The following is a 21,479-nucleotide window of genomic DNA, read 5'->3' on the forward strand; positions in this document are numbered from 1 at the left end:
CAGAGACAAAAGGTTTAAGGCACAAGTTTTCCCCGGGGTCTAGACAGGAAGCAAAGATAATTTCTGAAAACATACTCATCCCTTAATGTGTCTCATTAAGTGTGAATAAGGCAGGCAATACAACCGCTACCAAGAAGCTGGAATTTCTCAGGCTGCCTAAACCAGTCTCCACTTTGTCTGGAGTTAAACCCCAGGAAGCCAGAAAATCTTATCTCCACTTCTCTTTTCGGGAACTCTCTGATGTGACTCATATTGCTCAATTTCCTCCAAACAGGCAGGAATACACATTCAAGAACTTAACTTGAGGCCAGGAATCACTGGCACTGGCAAGGTGTGATTCAGTGCACTGAAACACAAAACAGAACAAAGGAGCAGAGAAAACAACTGGCACCTTGAATTAAGATAAAAGCAGGGCTAGCCTTAACATCATACAAACTTGGCTGCCTACAGCTGCAGATGGAACTGGTCCCATGCAGAAATTAATTATTTCTAATTCTGCTGCTGGAAATTATGGCAGAGGAGCTCTTGAAGCCTTGCCACCCTTCATGTACATGTAAGAAAGAGTAACTATATAACCTATGTATAGAGCCAGCACTGTTGATTTTACTGCCCAGGTATGTTTCATAGTCCCATACTCTCAGCAGGTGACATGTCACAGATGTGACACTGATGGGGATACTGGCTCTGAGGCAGAGAAGAGTTACAGCTTTTGGCAAATGAGAGGAGCAAGAGGAAGTTTCAAGACTAGAAGATTAAGTAGGCAGTTGGTTCTATAAAAGTAGCCATCATTAGAAATGGTATATGTTTTGCAAATATTTTGCACAGCTTCTGTCTAGCTCTGTTCCCAGAAAACACTGTTTTGACTTATTAGGTAGCACGTGAAGCATCAGAAGCACTGGAGTGCTGATGTGACCTGCCATTCTCCTTCTGCAGTATTGTGAGAGAGAGACTCCAAAAGAGGATGAAGAAGGCAGCAGCTTCATTTCCTTACTAATATATCTCACCATTAGTTAGAATCATAGAATCATTTTGGTTGGAAAACACCTTTAAGATTGAGTCTAACCATTATATACCATCTTTTAAACACTTCTAGGGATCTAGATTCAACCACCTCGCTGGGAAGCCTATTCCAGTGTTTGATAATCCTTTCAGTGGAGAAGGTCTAATGTAAGCCTCCTCTGGTGTAGCTTGAGGCCATTTCACAGGATCACAGAATCCTCTCATCCTTTCACTTGTTACTAGGGAGAAGAGGCTGACACCCACCTGGCTACAACCTCCTTTCAGGTAGCTCCACCACAAGTTTGCCACACCCATACCATCCATCAATTATTCCAAGAAAGATGTTTATTTCTATCAGATATATAAGGAATTACTTTTTAGGACAGGCATGTTTAACAAAAGATCATCAGTGGCAGGTACTTCAATTGATACATATAGTAGTTTGAAGAACAAAGAAATTCATCACTGACAGTGAAAGAAATGATGTTATATTGCTCAATTTCATATTTTCTTGGACAAAGTCCAGGACTGAAAGGCTTTTTAAAATTCCAGTTAGCTGGTGTCAAAACTATGAAGACTTCCTTATTTCCTGGGCCTGAAAACAATACTTTCCAATGAAGATTTTGCTCTCCTGCTACTTTCATATTTCTTGACTCATCAGGAAGGCCAATTCTTTGTCTCCTACCCAGGAATGTCTGCATTTTCATAAACCTAAAAAGTGATTCACAAAGGCATTTTTCTCAAGTGCAAAGCACATACCTGGCTCTACACATCCCATACATAACCCTTGGCCGAAGAGATTGTCAAGCACTGGAACAGGCTGCCCAGGGAAGTGGTCAAATCATCATCCAGCGGTGGGTATTTAGGTGCTGAGGGACATGGTTTAGTGGTGGACTTAGGAGTGTTAGGTTTACAGATGAACTCTGTGATCTTAAGGGTGTTTTCCAACCTAAATGATTGATTCTGTATTTATCCTTCCTGAGGCATATTCTTCTCACATATCAATAGACACTTACCCACCTTTTGTAGTCATGCGTGGCTGCAATCAGCAGCAAAATCTAACTCTTTAGACTGCAGACATAGTAATCAGCTAAGATTACTTTCAGAATAGGTATTGGATCAGCAGAAAGTGAAGGGATTGTCCTTTATCATCTATAAAATAATACTGGACCTACATGCAACATTTTTATTTGAAGCAGTTAAGAGCTCAGATTATTAGTACTTTTTCTAAGCAAAAAATCCCTGTGACGTTAGACTGGGTAAAGTAGAAAGGAGAAGCTACCCTAATGTCAAAACAGAATGAAAGATCCAGGTTTATGCCTACCTGAAGATAAGTACATTAGGAGTGCAATTGCTCTATACCCTCTAGAGTCAAAGAGGGACAAAGGTTTATCTAAAGATTAAGTCGACAGAGATCCATTCCCTCTCTATTAACAAAAATGAGGGAAAATGTATTTGCTTAGATCCTTAAAGCAAGTGGGAAAATAAATCAGAACAAACTTGACAGCATGGTAATGTTTCATCTCTTGTTCAGGTTGTGTCATCAGCTACTGAAAATACAAAATAGAAGTTAAGCCACTAGCTCTGTGGATTTGCTTCTGTCCTCTAAGGCAGGTTTCCATTTTCTTCCCCTGAAATAAACAGCTCACATGTCCTTTTAAAGGCACTTCCCTCATTTACTAGGGGATGTAGTTCTGTGGAGTAACAAGAATACACTCCTGTGTGTACCAAACACTGCTCTCTGACCTTGGCACTCAGTGAATGCTTTCAGGAAAGCAGCTTTTCATTCTTTGCTTCACATGCAATGTCCTTTCTCTCAGAGCAGGATTGTTGCTCTAGCTTCACCAGCCCACAGACACGAATATTAGTAGATCACCACAACAAAATAAAAGTAATCCACCTTTTTCCTTCACTCAGTATCCAGAACTGTGGAAGTAAGCCTTCATACAATTACATTTCCCATTCACCTTTGCTTCTTCATTCTGACTTTTTCCTGGGGAACTGCAACCCCAACACTGTGAGTAAGGAAAGAAACAGTTTCTCTGCTCCATACCTCCAGCCCTACAACCACCATTCAAAATGCCCTCCTCTCTGCTTCATAAATGCAACTGCATGAGTTTATCTGGAAGGAAAGCAGCTGCAGCTGAAAGCTATTATATTCATTATGTCAAACATCCCACATAAATGAACTCTGATCAATTAAACAACTCATTCACACTGTTTGTCTCTACAGACCACAAAGTAACAGCTGGGGCTCTGGAATCATCACCTGCACACCACGCTTTTGTCATGCCCCCAACATATGCTGTAAGGCATGGACACCAAGGGCAGGGAAAGACAATCAAAGGACAGTAGAGCCTTGAAAAACCATCCTAGCAGGCAGGTTTTGCTGACCAGGGGAACTCTAGAGGGGGACCATGTGTTTAGTACTTTAAAGATTAGCAATCCTGTGATGGGCAGGTGATAGCTATGGTCATTCAGAAGAAGAGTTAGGAGAACGACACCTCCTGCATGGAAACTCTGGAAATATCCCATGAAATCCCCTCTAAAGAAATGTATTTCCAGGTGCCTATTAGAAATCTGTTTTTAAGTCTGGGGAAGAAGAAGTCATTAGGAAGTCTCAGAAAGGATGTGAGGGGCTCTTCTGTAAGCATTGGGAAATTAAGGAAGGTGATCAGAAGGTTTCTGTATATAAAGGGATAAAGTTAGCATAAAAACTCAAATGGATACAAACCATCTTTGAATAAATGTAGGCTGGAAATTAGGATGGAGTTTCTAACCAGCAGAGCAATGAGGTTATAAAACTGCCTTCTATGAGTAGCAGAACAAAAAAATTGGTTTTCATGCAGATCTTGCTAAGGGATCATAGGCAAGCAGTACTCATAAAAGCCAGGTAAGGAGCACCCAGCAGAGGTTCTATACACTCCTGCATGCTGAAGGTTGGCTTGGATTCCTAACCTTCACTGCTCAAACCACATCTCTGCCTTCTGAACTAACTATATATACACAAATACAAAAATTTTAATAATATGAGAGATAATGTTATCATCCTGCATTTGTTCTGGCTTCTTTGCTAGTCTGAGGAGCTGCTAATCAACAGCTGTTGAAGCAAAATTTTTGTTCAAAGCCTATTAAAATGAGCGGGTCAAGCAGCAAAGCAGACCTGTGATCTTTGATGTCTGATAGCCATAACTTACAAGAGTGTTTTTCATTTGTACCAGTGTATTAGGCATTCTTCCCCTCAGCTCAGGGATATACTCTCACTCTGGGATTAAAAAAAAATAAATAGTAACTGCAAGCACTGCTGAAAGTTAACCCTCATTTCCTTGTCTCTCTCGTGCAAGACCTGCATGCAATAGAAATTACCTACTTCAGAATTCTTTTCTTAATATTTTCCTGTAACACAGTAATTGGCCAAACACATCCTTACATCTTGCACTCTGCTGTCAAAGAGCTCAATAAAAGGAAAAATTTATAAAGCTTGAGTTCAAACTGATTGTTTCCCTTTTCCTGACTCTGCTAACCTGGATGGGCCTAATGGCATGACAGAATTCCATGAGGAGCTTCACTGCAACACAACATATGTTTAATGCACTTGCATAATACTAATATTCCTGTTCTAGAGGCTAAACAGCAAAATAAATATGAGGATGTTTTGAAGTTAAGTGTGATGGTTTGAAACTGTCTTTTTAATTTTTCCTTGCAAAGTTCAGAACAGAGAAAGTGAAAGAATGTAAATAAGTCACTATTGGGTGTAAGAAAGCAAAATAACGATTGTTCTAAACACTTCCATTGGATAGATAGAAATGTTTAAGAACTATTACCCAAAACAAAGTAGGCATTCTGCACATTCTGCGTTCGGCAGTGGGGGCAGTTGCTGGGCTGTCTGGCTGCTGTTTCTTCTTCTCTTCTGGCTGAAGATAACACACTGACCTTGGCAGCTAAGTTAACAACTTTCTGCTTAACTAACTCTGCTTCTCTGTCCACGGGGGTCTGGGGGGGAAGCTCCTGGGAGAGGGAGGCCCCTTTGGGAGGGTCCCCTTGGGGGGAAGCAAAGGGAGATCGGTTGTGCTTTTTCTGTTGATTGTATATATTTGTGAATGTTGTGAATTTTGTATATTTGTACATATTCATTGCATTTCATTGTAGATTTTAGACTCTGCTTGTAAATACAGCTTTTCATTTGCTTTCAGACTGGGCTAGCCTGGTTATTGTCGGTGGGGGGGGAATTTCAGCTCACACCGACACACTTTTTATTTTTGGCGCCCAACGTGGGGCTCGAACCCACGACCCTGAGATTAAGAGTCTCATGCTCTACCGACTGTTCCCATTTTTTTTTTTTTGCCTATTCTCAAATTAAATGTTAACATTTGATCTTGAACTACAATCCAGTTTCTTCCTTTTAAGATATCATGCAAGTTAACTAATTTACTTGGGGCACTGAAAACAAGTTAGAAAGAGCAGGTCGGAGACCCGCACAGTAAAATGATCTTGGGTTTTGGCAGGATAAGCCACTGTCACCTGAACACTGTGTTTCTGCAGACAGATGACTTCTGCTGCCTCAACTTGTTCAGCTACAACTGGCTTTGAAACTTCCCCATAGAGATGCAGCACAGCCTCACTTTCTTCCCATCCCTCATTTCAATCCAAATGGGTAAAACAAGTGATGGTTATTAAGTGTCAATAGTTAATAACAAGTTCTCAAAAATTCCCCTCAAGGCCAAGTTAGCTTTTAACCACAGATTAGAAAATGTCATGAGCCATGCTCAATGGCTACTAGCCCATTGGGGCATTTAACACATTTAACACAGGCTTTTTGGAGGATCCTTCCTTTCTGCAACCAAACCCTCTCATAGAGGGAGGCTAGTGTGTTTTCTTTGTAATTTTTACATTGGGTGACTTTAGCTGAAGGCTGTAAAACAGAACACAAGCAGGGGAAAGGAATCATCTCAAATACTCAACCTGAAGTGCATTCTGAGTCAATATCTCAACTAGCCTCAGGGCTGGACTCCTGACACAGCCTCAGAGAGGAGCTGAAATGCTCTAGGTAGTGCTTTGCCTGCATTTTAGAAGTAGGTTCATGACTCAAGTCTGACTGCAAAATACTGTTAGTGACTGCACAGGACTGATCTGGAGAAATGGGGGAGAAGCTACAAACCTTCTGCCTACACAGATGCTCTTTTGTGAAGATCTAATCTGTGCATACATGAAAACACTCAAGTGGGATGTTCATTTACACATTCATAAGCACACAAAACATAAGTAAAAAACAACCCCAAACTTGCTTTTCATGGCTTTTTCAGGAATCTTAGCATTTGAAATTCACAGAATAGCCCATGTGGGAGAGGACCTCAAAGATCACCTGGTCCAATCTTTGTGTTGGAGAGGGAGCCTAGAGGAAGTGATCAAGCATCCTGTCCAACCACATCTCAAGAGCCTCCAGTGATTTGCCCTGCTTTGTACATGCACAGCAGCTTTTTTAGTGCAAGTTAAATGAAAGACTTGAGTAAGAGACTCAACCTTTCTGCTTTTATGGTCCAAGGCTTTAGGAATCCTATTAGTAGATGGGAGCCCTACAACAGCCATCTCAGGTATGCTCACAGTGAGAAAAGAAAGGAGACAGGTTGTATGTAAGAAAGGGATAACTGTACAGAACTGCTCTGAAAATCCAGAATTGCTCAAGAAAACCCCTGCCTTGCTCTGTTAGGACCTATGCCTCAGGATACTTGGTGTAACTACAGTATTTTATCTGTTTTATTGCAGGTACTCTATGCATGCTCCAGCTGGATGGGCAATACACCAGAAGAAAATGCAGCTGTATTTATATTACCCACCTGTGCTTTCGCTCCACACATTTAAGATACTGATTTGATTGTGTTTATTTTTTTTAGCATGCCTTTAGCATATTTTTCTGCTGTGAGATTTGATACTGGCATATAACTGGATTCCTTAACAATATTAAGAATGTGTATTTGTTGAAAAACTAGCATACTTATGTAACAAACCATGTACTTAAAATTGCAGTTTCCATTTTTTTTCAGAAGAAAATCCTAATCTGAATTGTGCTTCAAGCAGTATAAGGCTAGAAGATATAAAGTCTTACGATAGGGCAGCTGTATTTCGATGTGTCAAGCTACTGCTTACATCCACTAAACACTCCAGAGATAATGTATAAGGGCACTGCACTGCAAAGTGGAAGTTTCCTCCAAGATTATTTGAAAGGCATTTGTCCACCTCAGTAGCCAAAAAATCCCTATCAATAAAAAAACAACTCTGGGAAAGAGGCTGAAAAAGAATGCTCAGTATCCATACACACTTCTTGAACAGAGAAATTTTTCTTGAGAGTTGGGGGCTCATAATAGGGAAGAAAAACATTTCCAGAGAGTTACCATAAAAAGATACAAACATCACAGCTTTAACACCACGACAAAGCCCAGTGGAAATGTAGTGAAATGTGACAACAGGAATGCAGTTGACCTCTATAAGCAGTTTCCATCTCCCAAATATCTTGCTCAATGACAAGAACTCATTCCCTCAGCATGAACACTCTCCCCTCCACCTATTTTCATCAAACCTGTAGGAATATAGTAACACTGAGATCTCCATCAGGATCTCAAATTGGTTTGACATTTATTAACACTTTCAACAGTTAGAAAAAATATAGTCACAGGATCCCCTTGTAAGGGATGCAATATAAAACTGCTTTATCACCCTGAAGACACTCAGGAAGTACTTTTAAAAATTACAACTATAACATATTCCAGGACATCTCATACCTTTATGAAAATGAACTGAGGAAGCTGCAATAGTTGCAGACAGCTACCACACCACATCACGTAAACCACAGTTTTGTTGGCTTTTTTAAATCCTTCTGATTGTTGGAATATGTACAAAAGTGTGACCAAGTTCAGGTGCACTAGCTCAGTCAGTAACTTGGTTGAGGTATTCCAGATTCAGCCTAACAACGGCCTAACCACATGTTCTGTTACACCAACAGTTCAATACACTCCAACATACATTGCAACACTGGCACAACCCAAGGCAGTGTAAGGATGAGTGAATTTTACAACATCATGTGGATTAAAACGATCTGATGATAGAAAAGGCATTAAGCAATGAGTCATTTGAGTTCAGCACAAAGCCTGCAAACTGTAGTGGAAAACTAGCCCCATTCGTAACACAGAACAAGAGCGAGCACTGGCAAACACTTTCCATTATGATCTGGCTATGACTACTCAAGACAAATATCCACTATCCTAACCTAATTATCATCACATCAGTTCACTGTCACCTAAACTGAGATATTTACAATAGTTTTCCTCAGAACAATGGTTTTCAGTAGATCATTATGAAGAGACAATATGTCACTTAGCCAAACAAATAAAAAACCCCGTAATTTTTCAGAAAATAGAGGCAAAATTACTGCCACAGTTAGGTAGGAATAAGCCCATTACAAAAGGAAAGTCCCTGCATGCAGTTTTATTGAAGGCAGGCTGTCTCTGGTTATCCCACGCCATCATCTTCTTACTCCTGAGGCCCACAAAATGGCACATTAACAGTTACTGCCAACAGCAGGGGATTTCTGTCTTCAGCCTAAAAGCCAAGAGGAACCTCCTGTACTTTGCGTGGTGCAGGAAACTACTTTTAGATGAAGGGGGTGCTTGGGGTAAAAAGCATTAAGAACATTACAAAATTCTCCTTTGCCTATTGCTAAATCACAAACTTGTACGTTGAAAACTCAGGTCAATCCAAATGCCTCTCCTTGTTGAGAAGAAATTCCTTTAAAGCCAGCTTCTGAGGTATGCCCTAAGCATTTCCTTTACCATCCTTGCCCTTGCTTATCAGCATTACCATTGTTTGCTGCCAGTTCCTTCCATACATCATAACTGAAATGGACTAAAAAAGTTTTCCACAGGTATAGACACACAACAGGCTTCTATACTCAAGGAAACAAAGCATCCTTTTCCAGCTGAAAATAAACAGGCAAGGATCATTCAAATAAGCAAGCTCCATAAAACCTTCCCAATGCTAGAGCTTTGAGGAGAGATAATTAAGGCTAAATTAGAATACAAAACAATCAAAGTATAAGCTCTAAGTACAAAAATTATCAAAACAAAAATAGACCCTCTGGATTGCTTGAAAGAAACTTGAATAAACACGACAGTAACTCTAGAGGTCTTTACTGACCATGCTTGAGCAACCTCCACAGGGGGTCTCTTAGCCCTGTGATCCTAAAGGTCACCTCACCCAGACACAGATTTTATCACTTACCCTGCCTGCTTTGGCAGATCCAGAATACCTCAGATGGTAGGCTTGCTTTCTAGTTAAAGCCCTCCTCACCCTTTCAATTCCTTTACTTTATTTGGCCTCTGGCTGTTTGTCTTGCAGCAACAGTGATGTTCTGTGCCCAAGAAGATAACTGACAGCAGTAGCTAAAATAGCAAAATATTAGAAATGTTTGTTATGGTTTGGGACTGCTAACAATTTTTTTGTAAGCAACTTCAATCATGAAATACTAAATCATAAAACAAGTTTCAATTAAAACGTTCCAATTACTTAGTTTAGCACCTCTAAATGTTTTATTTAGATGATAATGTGCTGTTTCTCTAACTTACTAATGCTTTTAATGCATCTTAATTTCTATAGCATGCTGTCTGTGCATTCAGGCACTGGTTTTGTACTCAAAACTATTCTAGTTGGAAAAATTAATGTCAACAATTATTTGCTACTTGTATGCATTAATAGTTCATTCGAAAGTGACCTACAATGTAGCACTTCAAAGAAGCAGCTGTGTTGAACCTCAGCTGTAGAGATACTCTGGAACTCTTGGAAAAATTTAACTCTTTAAAATGCAAATACTCCCAGTTGTTGGAGTAAACACTTGATACAAGACCATGCTCTTACTGCAGCACTACAGGGAAGTAATTCTTTTTTTTCCTCCCAAGAGCTACTAGAGACTGGTGTGAAATATCTTCCATGGCTGTTTGAAAGCAACCCATTTGAACAAATTTATATCAACACCTATTAAAGACTATCAACTTTGGGAGCAGCGTGCCCTAGCTAAAGAGAAATCCCTCTGACTACTTCTGCTCTTGCTGCTTGGCTGCTGTCATAGTGTCTGTATCACTTCCTTGAAGAAGTGCTGCTAGTGACCAGAGTTCTCTTTTTTTTTTTTTTTACTCTCTTCAGTGGGTTAAATGGGAAATAATTGAAGTGAAGCAAGAATTCATCTTATCTATGGGTCCCTTGTTTTCTTTAATGCTACATTCATTTTAAGTGATTTCAACCAAATTCTACAAGGATTTTATTACTCTCTTCTAGCCCTTCTACAGAGCAAAGTAGACATCACCAGATCAGACTCCTACTGCAGCTTTCTTTCAAATGCTGTTTAGATTTGCAGAGAGGAGAATTGGAAATAAATAGGGGACAACCTTAGAAATACATCAACTGGTCCCCAAATTATGTTTTTTTAATCAGTCATTCCACTGAAACAGTTAACATTTCAGGGCTTTACTAACTACCACAGCAACCTCTAAATGAGGTTTCTATATTTTGAATGTAATGAAATCCTCGTTTGGAAAGGCTGGGATTTGGGGGCTTTGAGTTGTTTTTACTGCTTCTACTTCTGAAATATCCCATACTCCAATAGAGCAGTCTGTAGAATGGTGACTTGCCTTCTCTGGCCTGGCTGGACTCTCTTCATCTTGCTTAGGTCCTGGTGTGATCTCGTTCTTCCGTCCTCTATGAGGTCTCCAAGGGAATATGTTCCATGGCTGTTGGAAAGCAATTATGAAATGCAATTAGCAATACATTGACTTTTAATGTCCATTATGTCTCCCTATTGTGAAGCACAGTAACAGGATAGGGTCATTACACAAATAAGGAAGACGGTCAGTCAGGTTTGTGAGCTGCAGTGCCAGCCCCTCACAACCAATGGCATGGTGATATACACCCAAGCCCCCTTTCTAGCTCGTTTGAATTTCTGTTTTCTCTGACATTAGAGCTATAGCAGTGTGCTAAACTAGTCATCTAGACAGCATGTCTACTTCTCCTGCTTGACTACACTGCATATCTAAGGCTTTCTCAATGAGGATACCTCTAGATTAAGAAAATGGGTACTAAACATGTTTCTGGACATGACCTAGTTTAATCCCACACCTTTCAAATCTAAACCCCTAGCAATAAACCCAAAATCTCAGCATTACCTCCTATGATTAATTTATTTATTGCCCTAAAGCCAATTTCTACCCGTAAAATATAAACAGTCCACAAGGTACAACCACAACTACATCTGGATTGTAGTTTCTCGGCTGAGGCAACTGTGGTGGAACACGAGTTACCCTAAATTCCTCCTCTGGCAGGAAGGTGATTCTGCACTTAATGCTCATACATGAATAAAGTTTTGCCATCAACCACTTCCTTAATAATAAGGGAGGTTATATACATATATATGTGCGTATATATATGTTTTGTGTATATATATTTTTTTTTTTTCCTAGGGCTGTTGCCTTCCATTAAAAGAAACCTCACAATTTTCTGATTAGTAAGAAATATCTAATAGGATAACTTAGGTTACACAGATCTACACAGCCCAAAAGTAGCTTAAAAACGAACTTCCTATCATTTAAAGCAGTGTTTTGGTTTTCACTTTGTAATTCAATAGAGAACCACAGACTGGCTTGAGGTGGAAGGTACCTTTAAAGGTCATCGAGTCCAATCCCCCTGCAGTCAGCAGGGACATCTGCAACTAGAGGAGGTTACTTAAAGCCCTGTCCGACCTGACAGGGTTCCAGGGATAGGGCATCTACCACCTCTCTGGGTAACCTGGGCCAGTGTTTTATCACCTTTCTTGTAAAAAATGGCTGAACAACCCCAACTTTCTCAGCCTGACTTCATAGCAGAGGCATTTCAGCTCTCTGATAATTTCTCGTGGCCCTAAATATATCTGTTACTATACTAAAGGTCTTAAAGAATGGGGAAACTAAAGTGAAGAACATATTGTTTCTCAGCAAACAGGGGTTCCTTCCCAGATAATGTTAGTCGTGTACAAACATGCTAGTTCATTTTGTGACATCAGTGCTTCCACTTTTTGTGGTCACAAATACTACCATAGTAGCTTGGTTCTCATCATGACCTTAAATACCCTTTATCTCAACCGGTGAAGGTTTTTAAATCCCTCCAAGAATGGGGATTCCATCACTGCCTTGGGCAGCCTGCTCCAGGCATTGATAACCCTTTTGGGGAAGAAATTTTGCCTAATGTCCAACCTAAATCTCTCGTGGTACAATAGGAGGCCATTTCCTCTTGTCCTATCATTTGTTCCTTAGGAAAAGAGCCTGACACCCACCTGGCTCCAACATCCTTTCAGGTAGTTGTGGAGAGCCAGAAGTCTCCCCTCAGTCTCCTTTTCTCCAGACTAAAAAATCCCAGTTCCCTCAGCTGCTCTGAACAAGACCTATTCTCTAGATCCTTCACCAGCTTTGCTGACATTCTGTGGACCTGTTCCAGCACCTGAATCAGATGACTGAGAGCCAACCAGCTCCACAGGTGTTAGGGGAATACCCAAAACGTGTACAAAAAATTGTGAGATTTCTAAATCATGTGTAAATTCACTTAGGGAGTTAAGGGCTGAGTTGGACACTTTGGACCTCGTTAAGACTTGTTATTATAAGATAAAGGGAAACTTCTATGTTATAATGACTCTCTTATGTTAGCAAGGAGGTTGGACTAAATGAGATTCCTTCTAACTCCTATGATCCTATGATTCTATAATCTTCCTTGGCACAACTTGAGACCATTTCCTCTTGTCCTATCACTAAAATGTTACCTAACGTGTTCTCAAGACACTTTCTAAGCTAAAAGGGGGTTGCAGTGAGATGTGTGTTGGTCTCTTCTCCCTACAATGAAATGATAGGATAGGAAGTGACCTCATGTTGCACCAGGGTAAGTTTAGGCTGGACATTAGGAAACATTTCTTTTCTGAAATTTCTTTACTGGTCAAGGCCTGGAACAGGTTGCCCATGGAGGTAGTGGAATCACCATCCCTGGAGGTTTTCAAAGAATGTGTAGACATGACGCTTTGGGACATAGTTTATTGGGCAGGGTGGTGTTGGGTTCATGCTTCGACTTGATGATCTTAGAGGTCTTTTAGCAACCAAAATGATCCTGTGATTCTTTATTACTTAATTTGCCAAAAAGCATAGAACCAATGGTAGAAATTTTTTTTGCTTTTTTTTTAATAATCTCATGGTAATAAAAGGGTGTTCAATCCTCCAAATCCAGGACTAAACTGTACTTATTAACTACGGGGCACACATCTTGCATTGACACCATGTTGGGTGATACATGAGCACTTGGTGCACAGGAAAAACCTGGGAGAGGCTGGCAGCATCCTGCCTTGTTTATACCCGTTTAAAGAATGGGCCAAAGTTGAAGCACAGCATCATAGCTTGTCAGTGGTTCCGCAGAAACAGCTGGTAGGAGAGGCTGGACATTGAGAGCCGAAAGTGGACATCAGCACGCAGAGACTGCGCAGCCACAGATGGGGCTGCACACTGTCAGGTGAAGCTGGCTATGAGCTAGACAGATCACCACACACCGCCAGATTCACCACACACCACCAAACCCCACACCATCATACCACAAGCCCCCAAACACCACCACAAACCACACCTCAAAACCCACCAGATGCACATGGGCCAGACTCACTGCACCCCACCAAACCCCACACCACAAACCCTCAAACCCCACAACAAACCACCAAACCCCACAACAAACACCATGCCACAAACCCCCAGACACAACCGCAAACCATGCAGCAAAAAACACCGAAAAAAAGCCACCCAGCGCCACCGAAAACCAAGACTGAACACGACCACCAGGGACGCTCGCAAGCAGAAACCCTAATGGTTAAGGCGTTAACTGCCTCGCCCGCAGCAGGAGCCCCGGCCCGTGACGCACCTCCCGGCCCACCAATGGCAGCTCGCCTCTCGAGGAGGAGGAGGAGCCGCCGTTTGCCTGAGCGCGTCTGCCTGGCGCGCGCGTCGGCGGCGGGCGCGAGCGGGGCGGCCATGGCGAAGCATACGGTGTCGTCGGCGCGGTTCCGCCGGGTGGATGTGGATGAGTACGACGAGAACAAGTTTGTGGATGAGGAGGAAGGAGGCGACGGGCAAGCGGGGCCCGACGAGGGCGAGGTGGATTCATGCCTGCGGCAATATCCTTCCGCCCGCGGGTGGGAAAAAGTCTCGTCAGGAGCGGGCGCGGCGGCTGTGGGAGGAGGGTGCGGAGCTTTGTGGGCAGGGAACGGGCGCTGCGACTGTCTGCCGGGGCTGCCTTGTATGGCAACATCCGTGCCTGGAGCGGGGCGACCTGGCCGTGGCCTGACAAGAGGGCAGGAAGCGGCTGAGGGTAAAGGCGGCCGAGGCTGGCAGGAGGAAGAGCTACAAGTCTAACAAGGGCAAGCGACCGGGACTGCGAAAAGGAAGCCAGGCTCGCTTCCTCCCCATCACGGCGGAGGCGGCGGCGGCGGCGGCGGCAGCAGCACAGCGCTGCCGTATCTGGCAGGGGCGAGAAGGATGGAGGAAGGGGTTTTCCTCTGGAGAAAGGGAGCGCTCTGTGTGCCCGCCGCCGGTTTCCCTGCCTGGCTGCCTTACGGACTAGCTCTTGACCCCAGCCACTGCTAAGTTGCTGTCCCTGAGGCCTGTTTTGGAGGGCTATGATTTGCAGATGTGTTGGGGAATGATTCATTTTACTTGGATCCTCGTGCGGTGAAAAACCAAAGAAGTATGCTCCAATACTGGAAGGGTGCAGCTTCTTTTTGGTGCTGTGCCTTCCTCAAATGGCCTGATGATTGCAACCTTGCAATGTAGAGTGTGCTGGTTGTTGAGGGAATCATTGCAGCCACTGGACCGTTAAGTATTTTCAGACATACACAAGCCAGCTACAGGTCTTGCTACCCTGCAGCTGGTTCTGTTCCTTCCTAAGTACGTGGTATCTGGTCCTTAACCATCTGGCACAGGGAACATGATGGCGGCACTACAAGCAGCTCTGAAGAACCCTCCCATCAACACAAAGAACCAGGCAGTGAAGGTGAATAGGAACCAGCTCACTCATGGCTTACTCCTTATCCTGGTTTGAAGAAGAACAAAACCAGTTCTCCCTTCAGTGATACTTTTTTGCAGCCTTAACCCCTGACACTCCTTAAAAATCCTTTTTTTTTGTTTCTATAACCCTGCCAAACCTGCCAGGTACACTTTAGGAAGTCAAGGAAGCTGTTTTTAAGGTATTCCCTGATGTCAAAGCATCTCTGTCCTCCAGTGATTTAATCTTGTTCAAAATACCACAGCTTTGCCACCTGTGCTTTAACTTGGTGCTAGATCAGGTTTTGTGTGTTCTCCTACCTGCTGCTGGTGTGTTGTGTGCTCTGGGTAACTCCACACATCACCAGGTGCCCGTGTCTGATCCAGAGCTGGCAGCACGTAGATGTAATTGGCACCAAACAACTGAGGAACCACAAGTGCAGTCACCACCTCTGACTAAGGAAGCTGCTAGCACAGCCAGAGCCTGAACCTATAAAAAGGAAGAACTGGTGGTTATTGCATCCAGTCAGAACTGAGCTGTTCAAAACCTCAGCACATGCAAGCACTCTCCCTGTGACTGAATATAGGAACCTGCTGTGTGACTATTTCTGAGTCTCCCCAGGATAACCATGAATGGCTTCTGATTGCAGTGGCAGGAGGAACAGGCAAGGAAAATGTGGAATTGTCCAGATGGTGAGCACCTGCAGAGGTCTCTTCTCCCTGTTTGAGAGTCCACAGGCATGTTTCTTGTGCATACCAGAATGGCCATGGAATCTTTTTCGCTTTTCCTGAGGATTTTCATAGAGTTTTGAGATCCAGCTGTTTGTAAGAAGTGTGGGCAGCAGCAGGTTGAGGGAGGTTTGCCTCCTCCTCTACTCTGTCCCAGTGAGGCCACATCTGGAGTAACTGTGTCCAGTTCTGGGCTTCTGAGTTTGAGACAGGGAACCACTGGAGAGAGCCCAGTGGAGGCTACAAAGACGCTGAGGGGTCTGGAGCATCTCTGTGAGGAGGAAAGGCTGAGAGACCTGGGGCTGTTTAGCCTGGAGAAGAACAGTCCAAGAGGGAAGCTGATCAGTGCTTATTGATATCTAAAGGGAGATGGAGACAGGGTCAAGAGGATGGGGCCAGACTCTTTTTCAGTGATGCCCAGTGACAGGACAAGGGGCAACAGGCACAAACTGGAACCTAGGAGGTTCTACCTAAACAGGAGAAACTTAGCTGTGAGGGTGGTGGAGTCCTGGAGCAGGCTACCCAGAGAGGCTGTGGAGTCCCCTTCTCTGAAGAGATTCAAACCTTCCTAGACATAGAGATCCTGTGCAAGCTGCTCTGGGTGACCCTGCTTTAGGAATGGGGTAAAACTAGATGATTTCCAAAGGTCCCTTCCAACCCCTGTCATGCTTGGATTCAGTTACAGTATGGAAGGCTTAAAAGCTTTGTCCTCACATCGACCAACTTGTTTCCATTAGATCCATATTGATGTGCACACTCTGAAGGCAGTGGAATTGAAGAGGGCAGAACAATTGAATGTTAATGCTTGGCCTCATTTTTAGTTGTTCTCATGGAACTTCTAAGTTTTTACTTCTTCACATGAGGTCTTGCTGAGCCGAGTAGCTATGGGATATTAAGATGAACAAACTAACATCCCTAATTTCCAAAGAATGAAGTTGCCTGAAGTATTTGTATAATGGAACTATTCAGAAATCCAGTACACATGAGACCTTTTTCCTTCATCCACCCTCTGATGAACAAGAAGAGCTGCTCTTCACTGATTACATGGCTAATTGCTGCTGTAATCATGGTACGCACATTCCTGGGCCTGAAATGACATCCAGCTAGACCTGCAAATGGTTATTAATACAAAATATTAGTGCTGCAAATTTGCAGGGAGAGAAGCTGACTGTGTTGAAAACATGGCTTCACGTTGTCAGCTCTTCCAGACTGGACAGTGGCATTTCCATGGAATAGAATCATAGAATCAGACTGCTTGGGTTGGCAGGGACCTTTAAAAGATCACCTAGTCCACTGCAGTCAGCAGAGCCCCACACAATTTGACCTAGAATGGCTCCAGGGATGGGGCATCTACCACTTTTCTGGGCAACCTAGGCCAGTGTTTCACCATCATAACATAACCTAGTATCTCATTAAATGGTACAGGTGACCAGAGAAGACAGCTCTTAGAATTATTTTGGAATTTGCCAGACCTTCAGTTTCAAAATTAAATTATTTATCCATAACCTAAATTTATAGGTGGAGAGCTGCAAACACAAGCAGAGAGGAGGAAAAAACCTACAACAGGAGGACAAACAATTCAACTTTGATGCTGCTTATCTGTTATGTGTTATTATCACAAGCTTTTGAGCACAACCTGTCCTTTTCAAACAGCCTTTAGAATCATTTAAAACTAATTTGGTTTGTTGTAAAGATGAATGCACCCTACAGGGGAGTGAGCATATCTTTGCCTGCTTCATTTCTTGACAGGACCGTGCAGAAAGCATTGTCTTGAAGGTCCTCATCTCATTCAAAGCCAATGATATTGAGAAGGCAGTGCAGTCACTGGACAAGAATGGGGTTGACCTGCTGATGAAGTATATCTACAAAGGCTTTGAGAGCCCCTCTGACAACAGCAGTGCTGTGCTGCTGCAGTGGCATGAGAAGGTGAGTTCACAGGGGGTGCTCTTGTAGGGGTTATCTCTGGGAGCAGGTTCTTGGATCTAGGGCATGCTCACTAAGCCTGGTAAGAACCACCTTACTGCCTGGTAAAAACAAATGTCATGTTTCATGCTGCAAGGAGGTCCTGCCAGCCCACGTGCCTGCTTTTGATCCCTTGGGTGAAGATTCTGCAGTTAACGTTTGTTTTTTGTTAGACTGAGGGAAACCCCTTCAATCCAGTGATTCACATGGGTGAAAGTAGAATATCCTTCCCAGAGGGAAGCAAAGTTTGCAACTTAGAAATAAAAGCTTGTTAAATAACTGTCTTCAAAGCAAACATGATTGTTGTTTGCTGGCACCCTGAGTTGGAGTGTAGTTTTGGTCTCCACTGTACAAAACAGATGGAGACAGACTGGAAAGTGCCCAGAGGACTGGCAACCCTGCCAAGTGAGGAAAGGCTGGGAGAGCTGGGTTTGTTCAGCTTTGAGAAGGCTTAGGGCAGACCATATTACCATGGACCAGTACAGAAAGGGTGGCTACCAGGAGGATGGAGGCTTCCTCTTTACAAGGAGTCCCATGGGAAAGACAAGGGGTTGGTGGGTACAAATTACTCCTGGGGGGATTCTAATTGGACTCCACAAGAAAACATTTCCCCATGGGAACAACTGAACTTTGGAATCATCTCCCAAGGGAAGCAGTGGGGGAGATTCCCCTACATTGGTCAGTTTGAAGACTCAGCTTGACAGGGTGCTGGGCCATCTCATTTCGACTAATCACCTAGAAAGGTTGGACCAGATCATACAATCATCAGACCAGATCATACACCAGATACAACTTGGCTTTCTGTGATTCTGTGTGATTTGTAATGTAAAGGTGGGGAGATGTTCATTTGAAACACAGTCAGGAAGGCTTTTTGATCAGTGGTTTCAGCCTGTAGGTACCTTGACCTGGGGTAATTCCCACGTTTCTGTTCCCAGGCGCTGGCTGCTGGAGGAGTGGGGTCCATCGTGCGTGTTCTGACTGCCAGGAAAACGGTTTAAAGCCAGCAACAAGGAGCTGTCTGCCCTTCAGGGCCTGGGAAGAGCTGGTGCAAACCCCAGACCACCAAATGCCGTTGGTACTCCATGGGCAGTGCCTGTCTCTCAGCTTGCCTTCTCGCTGCTGCTTTCGTATCTGACCAGTAATGCATATTGTGATGTCTTTTTAATGGTTTTGTTTCTTTGGTTAAATTCTGGAAAATGATGAAGGTGCAATTTTGTTTCTAACAGGAATGTTTGGTACTGATGAACGTTTCAGTGACAGCGTCTAGCAATGTGTACAGCTTTGTCTTTAGGGTGATTGGCATTCGTGTGTAATTATAGCTGATTTCAACTTGACTTTGTAAGCAAATGCTGAGGGACTGAGGGCAATGTCTTAATTATTTCTGCTAGCCAAGCAGTGTTTTGCCCTGAGATCTGTTTTTGAGAAGTGAGGCAGCTATTAATATAGGTAAAGGGACCATGCTTCTTTTGGTCAACCTCTGAACCTACAACCTTGAACAGGACAGCAAGCAAAAACTCCTTTCTGACCCAAATTATCATTCCAGAGAGCTGAGTATTTTCCTTACCCTCACATCTCAAAGCCTGCTCAGGTTCCTTGTGATCAGTCAGGTTCCAGCTCCACAGCAGGGAGGTCATAAAGTTGCCTATCATGCAGTTGGGATGATAGAACTTAGAAGGCTGATGGTCCATTTATGCTGGAGCCCAGCCTAGTGGGAGCAGCAATCCTAAAAAGAAGGAAAAGCAGCTTTCACACAGCAAGTAATCCTTCAGCAGCTTGAAAGGGGTCTAATTTTGTCAAGCACAACAAAGTGGCTACTTGGGGTGATCTGAGAAACAATTACTGGTGTCTACTCCAGCCATGCAGAGCTCTCCCATGTTTGGTTTCCAGTGTCTTAAGGGACACCAGAGAGTTAACATTCCTGTTGGGTTGAGTCACAATGTTATCTAGTGGGCAAATCAGGTTCCAAAATACAGAGGAGTACCTCACCAAGAACTGGGAAAGGCCAGGACATCCCAGACCTCAGGTGACTTGATGGTTTAGGGCCAGGACTGAAACACATATTTTCCATTCACCATTTGCAGTTCACTTGTGTAAAACTGTTGGGAAACTTGGGAAATCTTTCCTGTTTTTTGATATCTGCTTTTTTTTTTTTTTTTTTTGTAAAAATAACAAAGACCAGACAATAAATTGTTGCTGAATATTTACTTGGTGTTTGAAGTGTCTTCAAATTAACTATGGGACTGACCATTTTCAGCAGGCTGCTGTTCCAGAATGGACAACACTAAAAACCAAAGCCCTAAAACTTCCATTGTTTTTCTAGCTGTTATTTGTAGCTGTATGTAATGGTGTAGGAAACTACTTTTGGATGAAGATGGTGCTTGGGGTAAAAAGCATTAAGAACATTACAAAATTCTCCTTTGCCTATTGCTAAATCACAAACTTGTACGTTGAAAACTCAGGTCAATCCAAATGCCTCTCCTTGTTGAGAAGAAATTCCTTTAAAGCCAGCTTCTGAGGTATGCCCTAAGCATTTCCTTTACCATCCTTGCCCTTGCTTATCAGCATTACCATTGTTTGCTGCCAGTTCCTTCCATACATCATAACTGAAATGGACTAATAAAGTTTTCCACAGGTATAGACACACAACAGGCTTCTATACTCAAGGAAACAAAGCATCCTTTTCCAGCTGAAAATACACAGGCAAGGATCATTCAAATAAGCAAGCTCCATAAAACCTTCCCAATGCTAGAGCTTTGAGGAGAGATAATTAAGGCTAAATTAGAATACAAAACAATCAAAGTATAAGCTCTAAGTACAAAAATTATCAAAACAAAAATAGACCCTCTGGATTGCTTGAAAGAAACTTGAATAAACACGACAGTAACTCTAGAGGTCTTTACTGACCATGCTTGAGCAACCTCCACAGGGGGTCTCTTAGCCCTGTGATCCTAAAGGTCACCTCACCCAGACACAGATTTTATTACTTACCCTGCCTGCTTTGGCAGATCCAGAACACCTCAGATGGTAGGCTTGCTTTCTAGTTAAAGCCCTCCTCACCTTTTCATTCCTTAATTTACTTTATTGAGCCTCTGTGTGCTGGTTTGAGGCCAGCCAGAACATCTCTTGCCCCGAAAGGGACAAAAGAATGACACATGCAAACGGATTGGAGAGTGGTGGAAAAAGTTAAAATGGAAAAACGAATTGGTGAAGCTACAGAGAACTACAAGCTACAAAGCATAGTGACAAAGAGTATCCCAAAGCATACAGAACCCCTCACAGAATTCCCAAAAGCTTCCCAGTCCTCCCTTCCTCCCACCTGAGGGTCTACCCAACCCCTCAGGGCTCTTCCTTCCCCCCCCTCCTACTGCTAGGCAAGTCTCAGGCTGGCCAGGTCTGAGACTGCCCCCCCTCCATTCTCCTCCTGGCATTAGGCCTAGACAGGCCTAAGAGGCCTTGAGGATACTCCCCCGGCATTACCCGATAAGAGAGGACATCTCCCATGGGAGCAGAGGGAAGAAAGAGGAAGAGAATGACTCTGCAGATGGCCTTATAGGGCGCAGGATTTATGGGTAGAAATACGCCATTTCCTGTGTCCACCCCTCTGGGTGGGCACCCAGGACACCAGAGGTGTATCTCATGTAGCAGTGGCAGGGGGCACCCAGCCTAAACTGCCACACTCTGGCTGTTTGTCTTGCAGCAACAGCGATGTTC

At 43.2% G+C, this 21,479-nt stretch overlaps 1 protein-coding gene across 2 annotated transcripts; it reads left to right on the forward strand.

The window, feature by feature from the left end:
• The first annotated feature begins 14,069 nt into the window (after nt 1-14,069).
• Nucleotides 14,070-19,900, forward strand: LOC128969387 (actin-related protein 2/3 complex subunit 5-like). 2 transcript variants are annotated; one of them, XM_054384218.1, is made up of 4 exons: nt 14,070-14,214; nt 15,005-15,087; nt 17,556-17,732; nt 18,704-19,900. In XM_054384218.1, exons 1-4 carry the CDS (start codon nt 14,070-14,072, stop codon nt 18,764-18,766), a joined length of 468 nt encoding a protein of 155 aa, XP_054240193.1. In that variant the 3' UTR covers nt 18,767-19,900. The 2 variants fall into 2 exon arrangements, with proteins under 2 accessions (XP_054240193.1, XP_054240194.1); XM_054384219.1 differs by having other exon boundaries at nt 14,070-14,212; nt 15,015-15,087.
• The last annotated feature ends 1,579 nt before the right edge of the window (nt 19,901-21,479 follow it).

Source organism: Indicator indicator, chromosome 10, assembly GCF_027791375.1.
Source record: "Indicator indicator isolate 239-I01 chromosome 10, UM_Iind_1.1, whole genome shotgun sequence".
NCBI classification, from domain to species: Eukaryota; Metazoa; Chordata; class Aves; order Piciformes; family Indicatoridae; genus Indicator; species Indicator indicator.

Excerpts from the sequence above, each read along its gene's own strand:
- LOC128969387 (XM_054384218.1), top strand. The coding sequence starts at position 14,070 with ATGGCGAAGCATACGGTGTCGTCGGCGCGGTTCCGCCGGGTGGATGTG. Across the intron at positions 14,215-15,004 it reads GGATTCATGCCTGCGGCAAT|CATCTGGCACAGGGAACATG; the intron begins ATCCTTCCGCCC and ends CTGGTCCTTAAC. Across the intron at positions 17,733-18,703 it reads TGCTGCAGTGGCATGAGAAG|GCGCTGGCTGCTGGAGGAGT; the intron begins GTGAGTTCACAG and ends TTCTGTTCCCAG.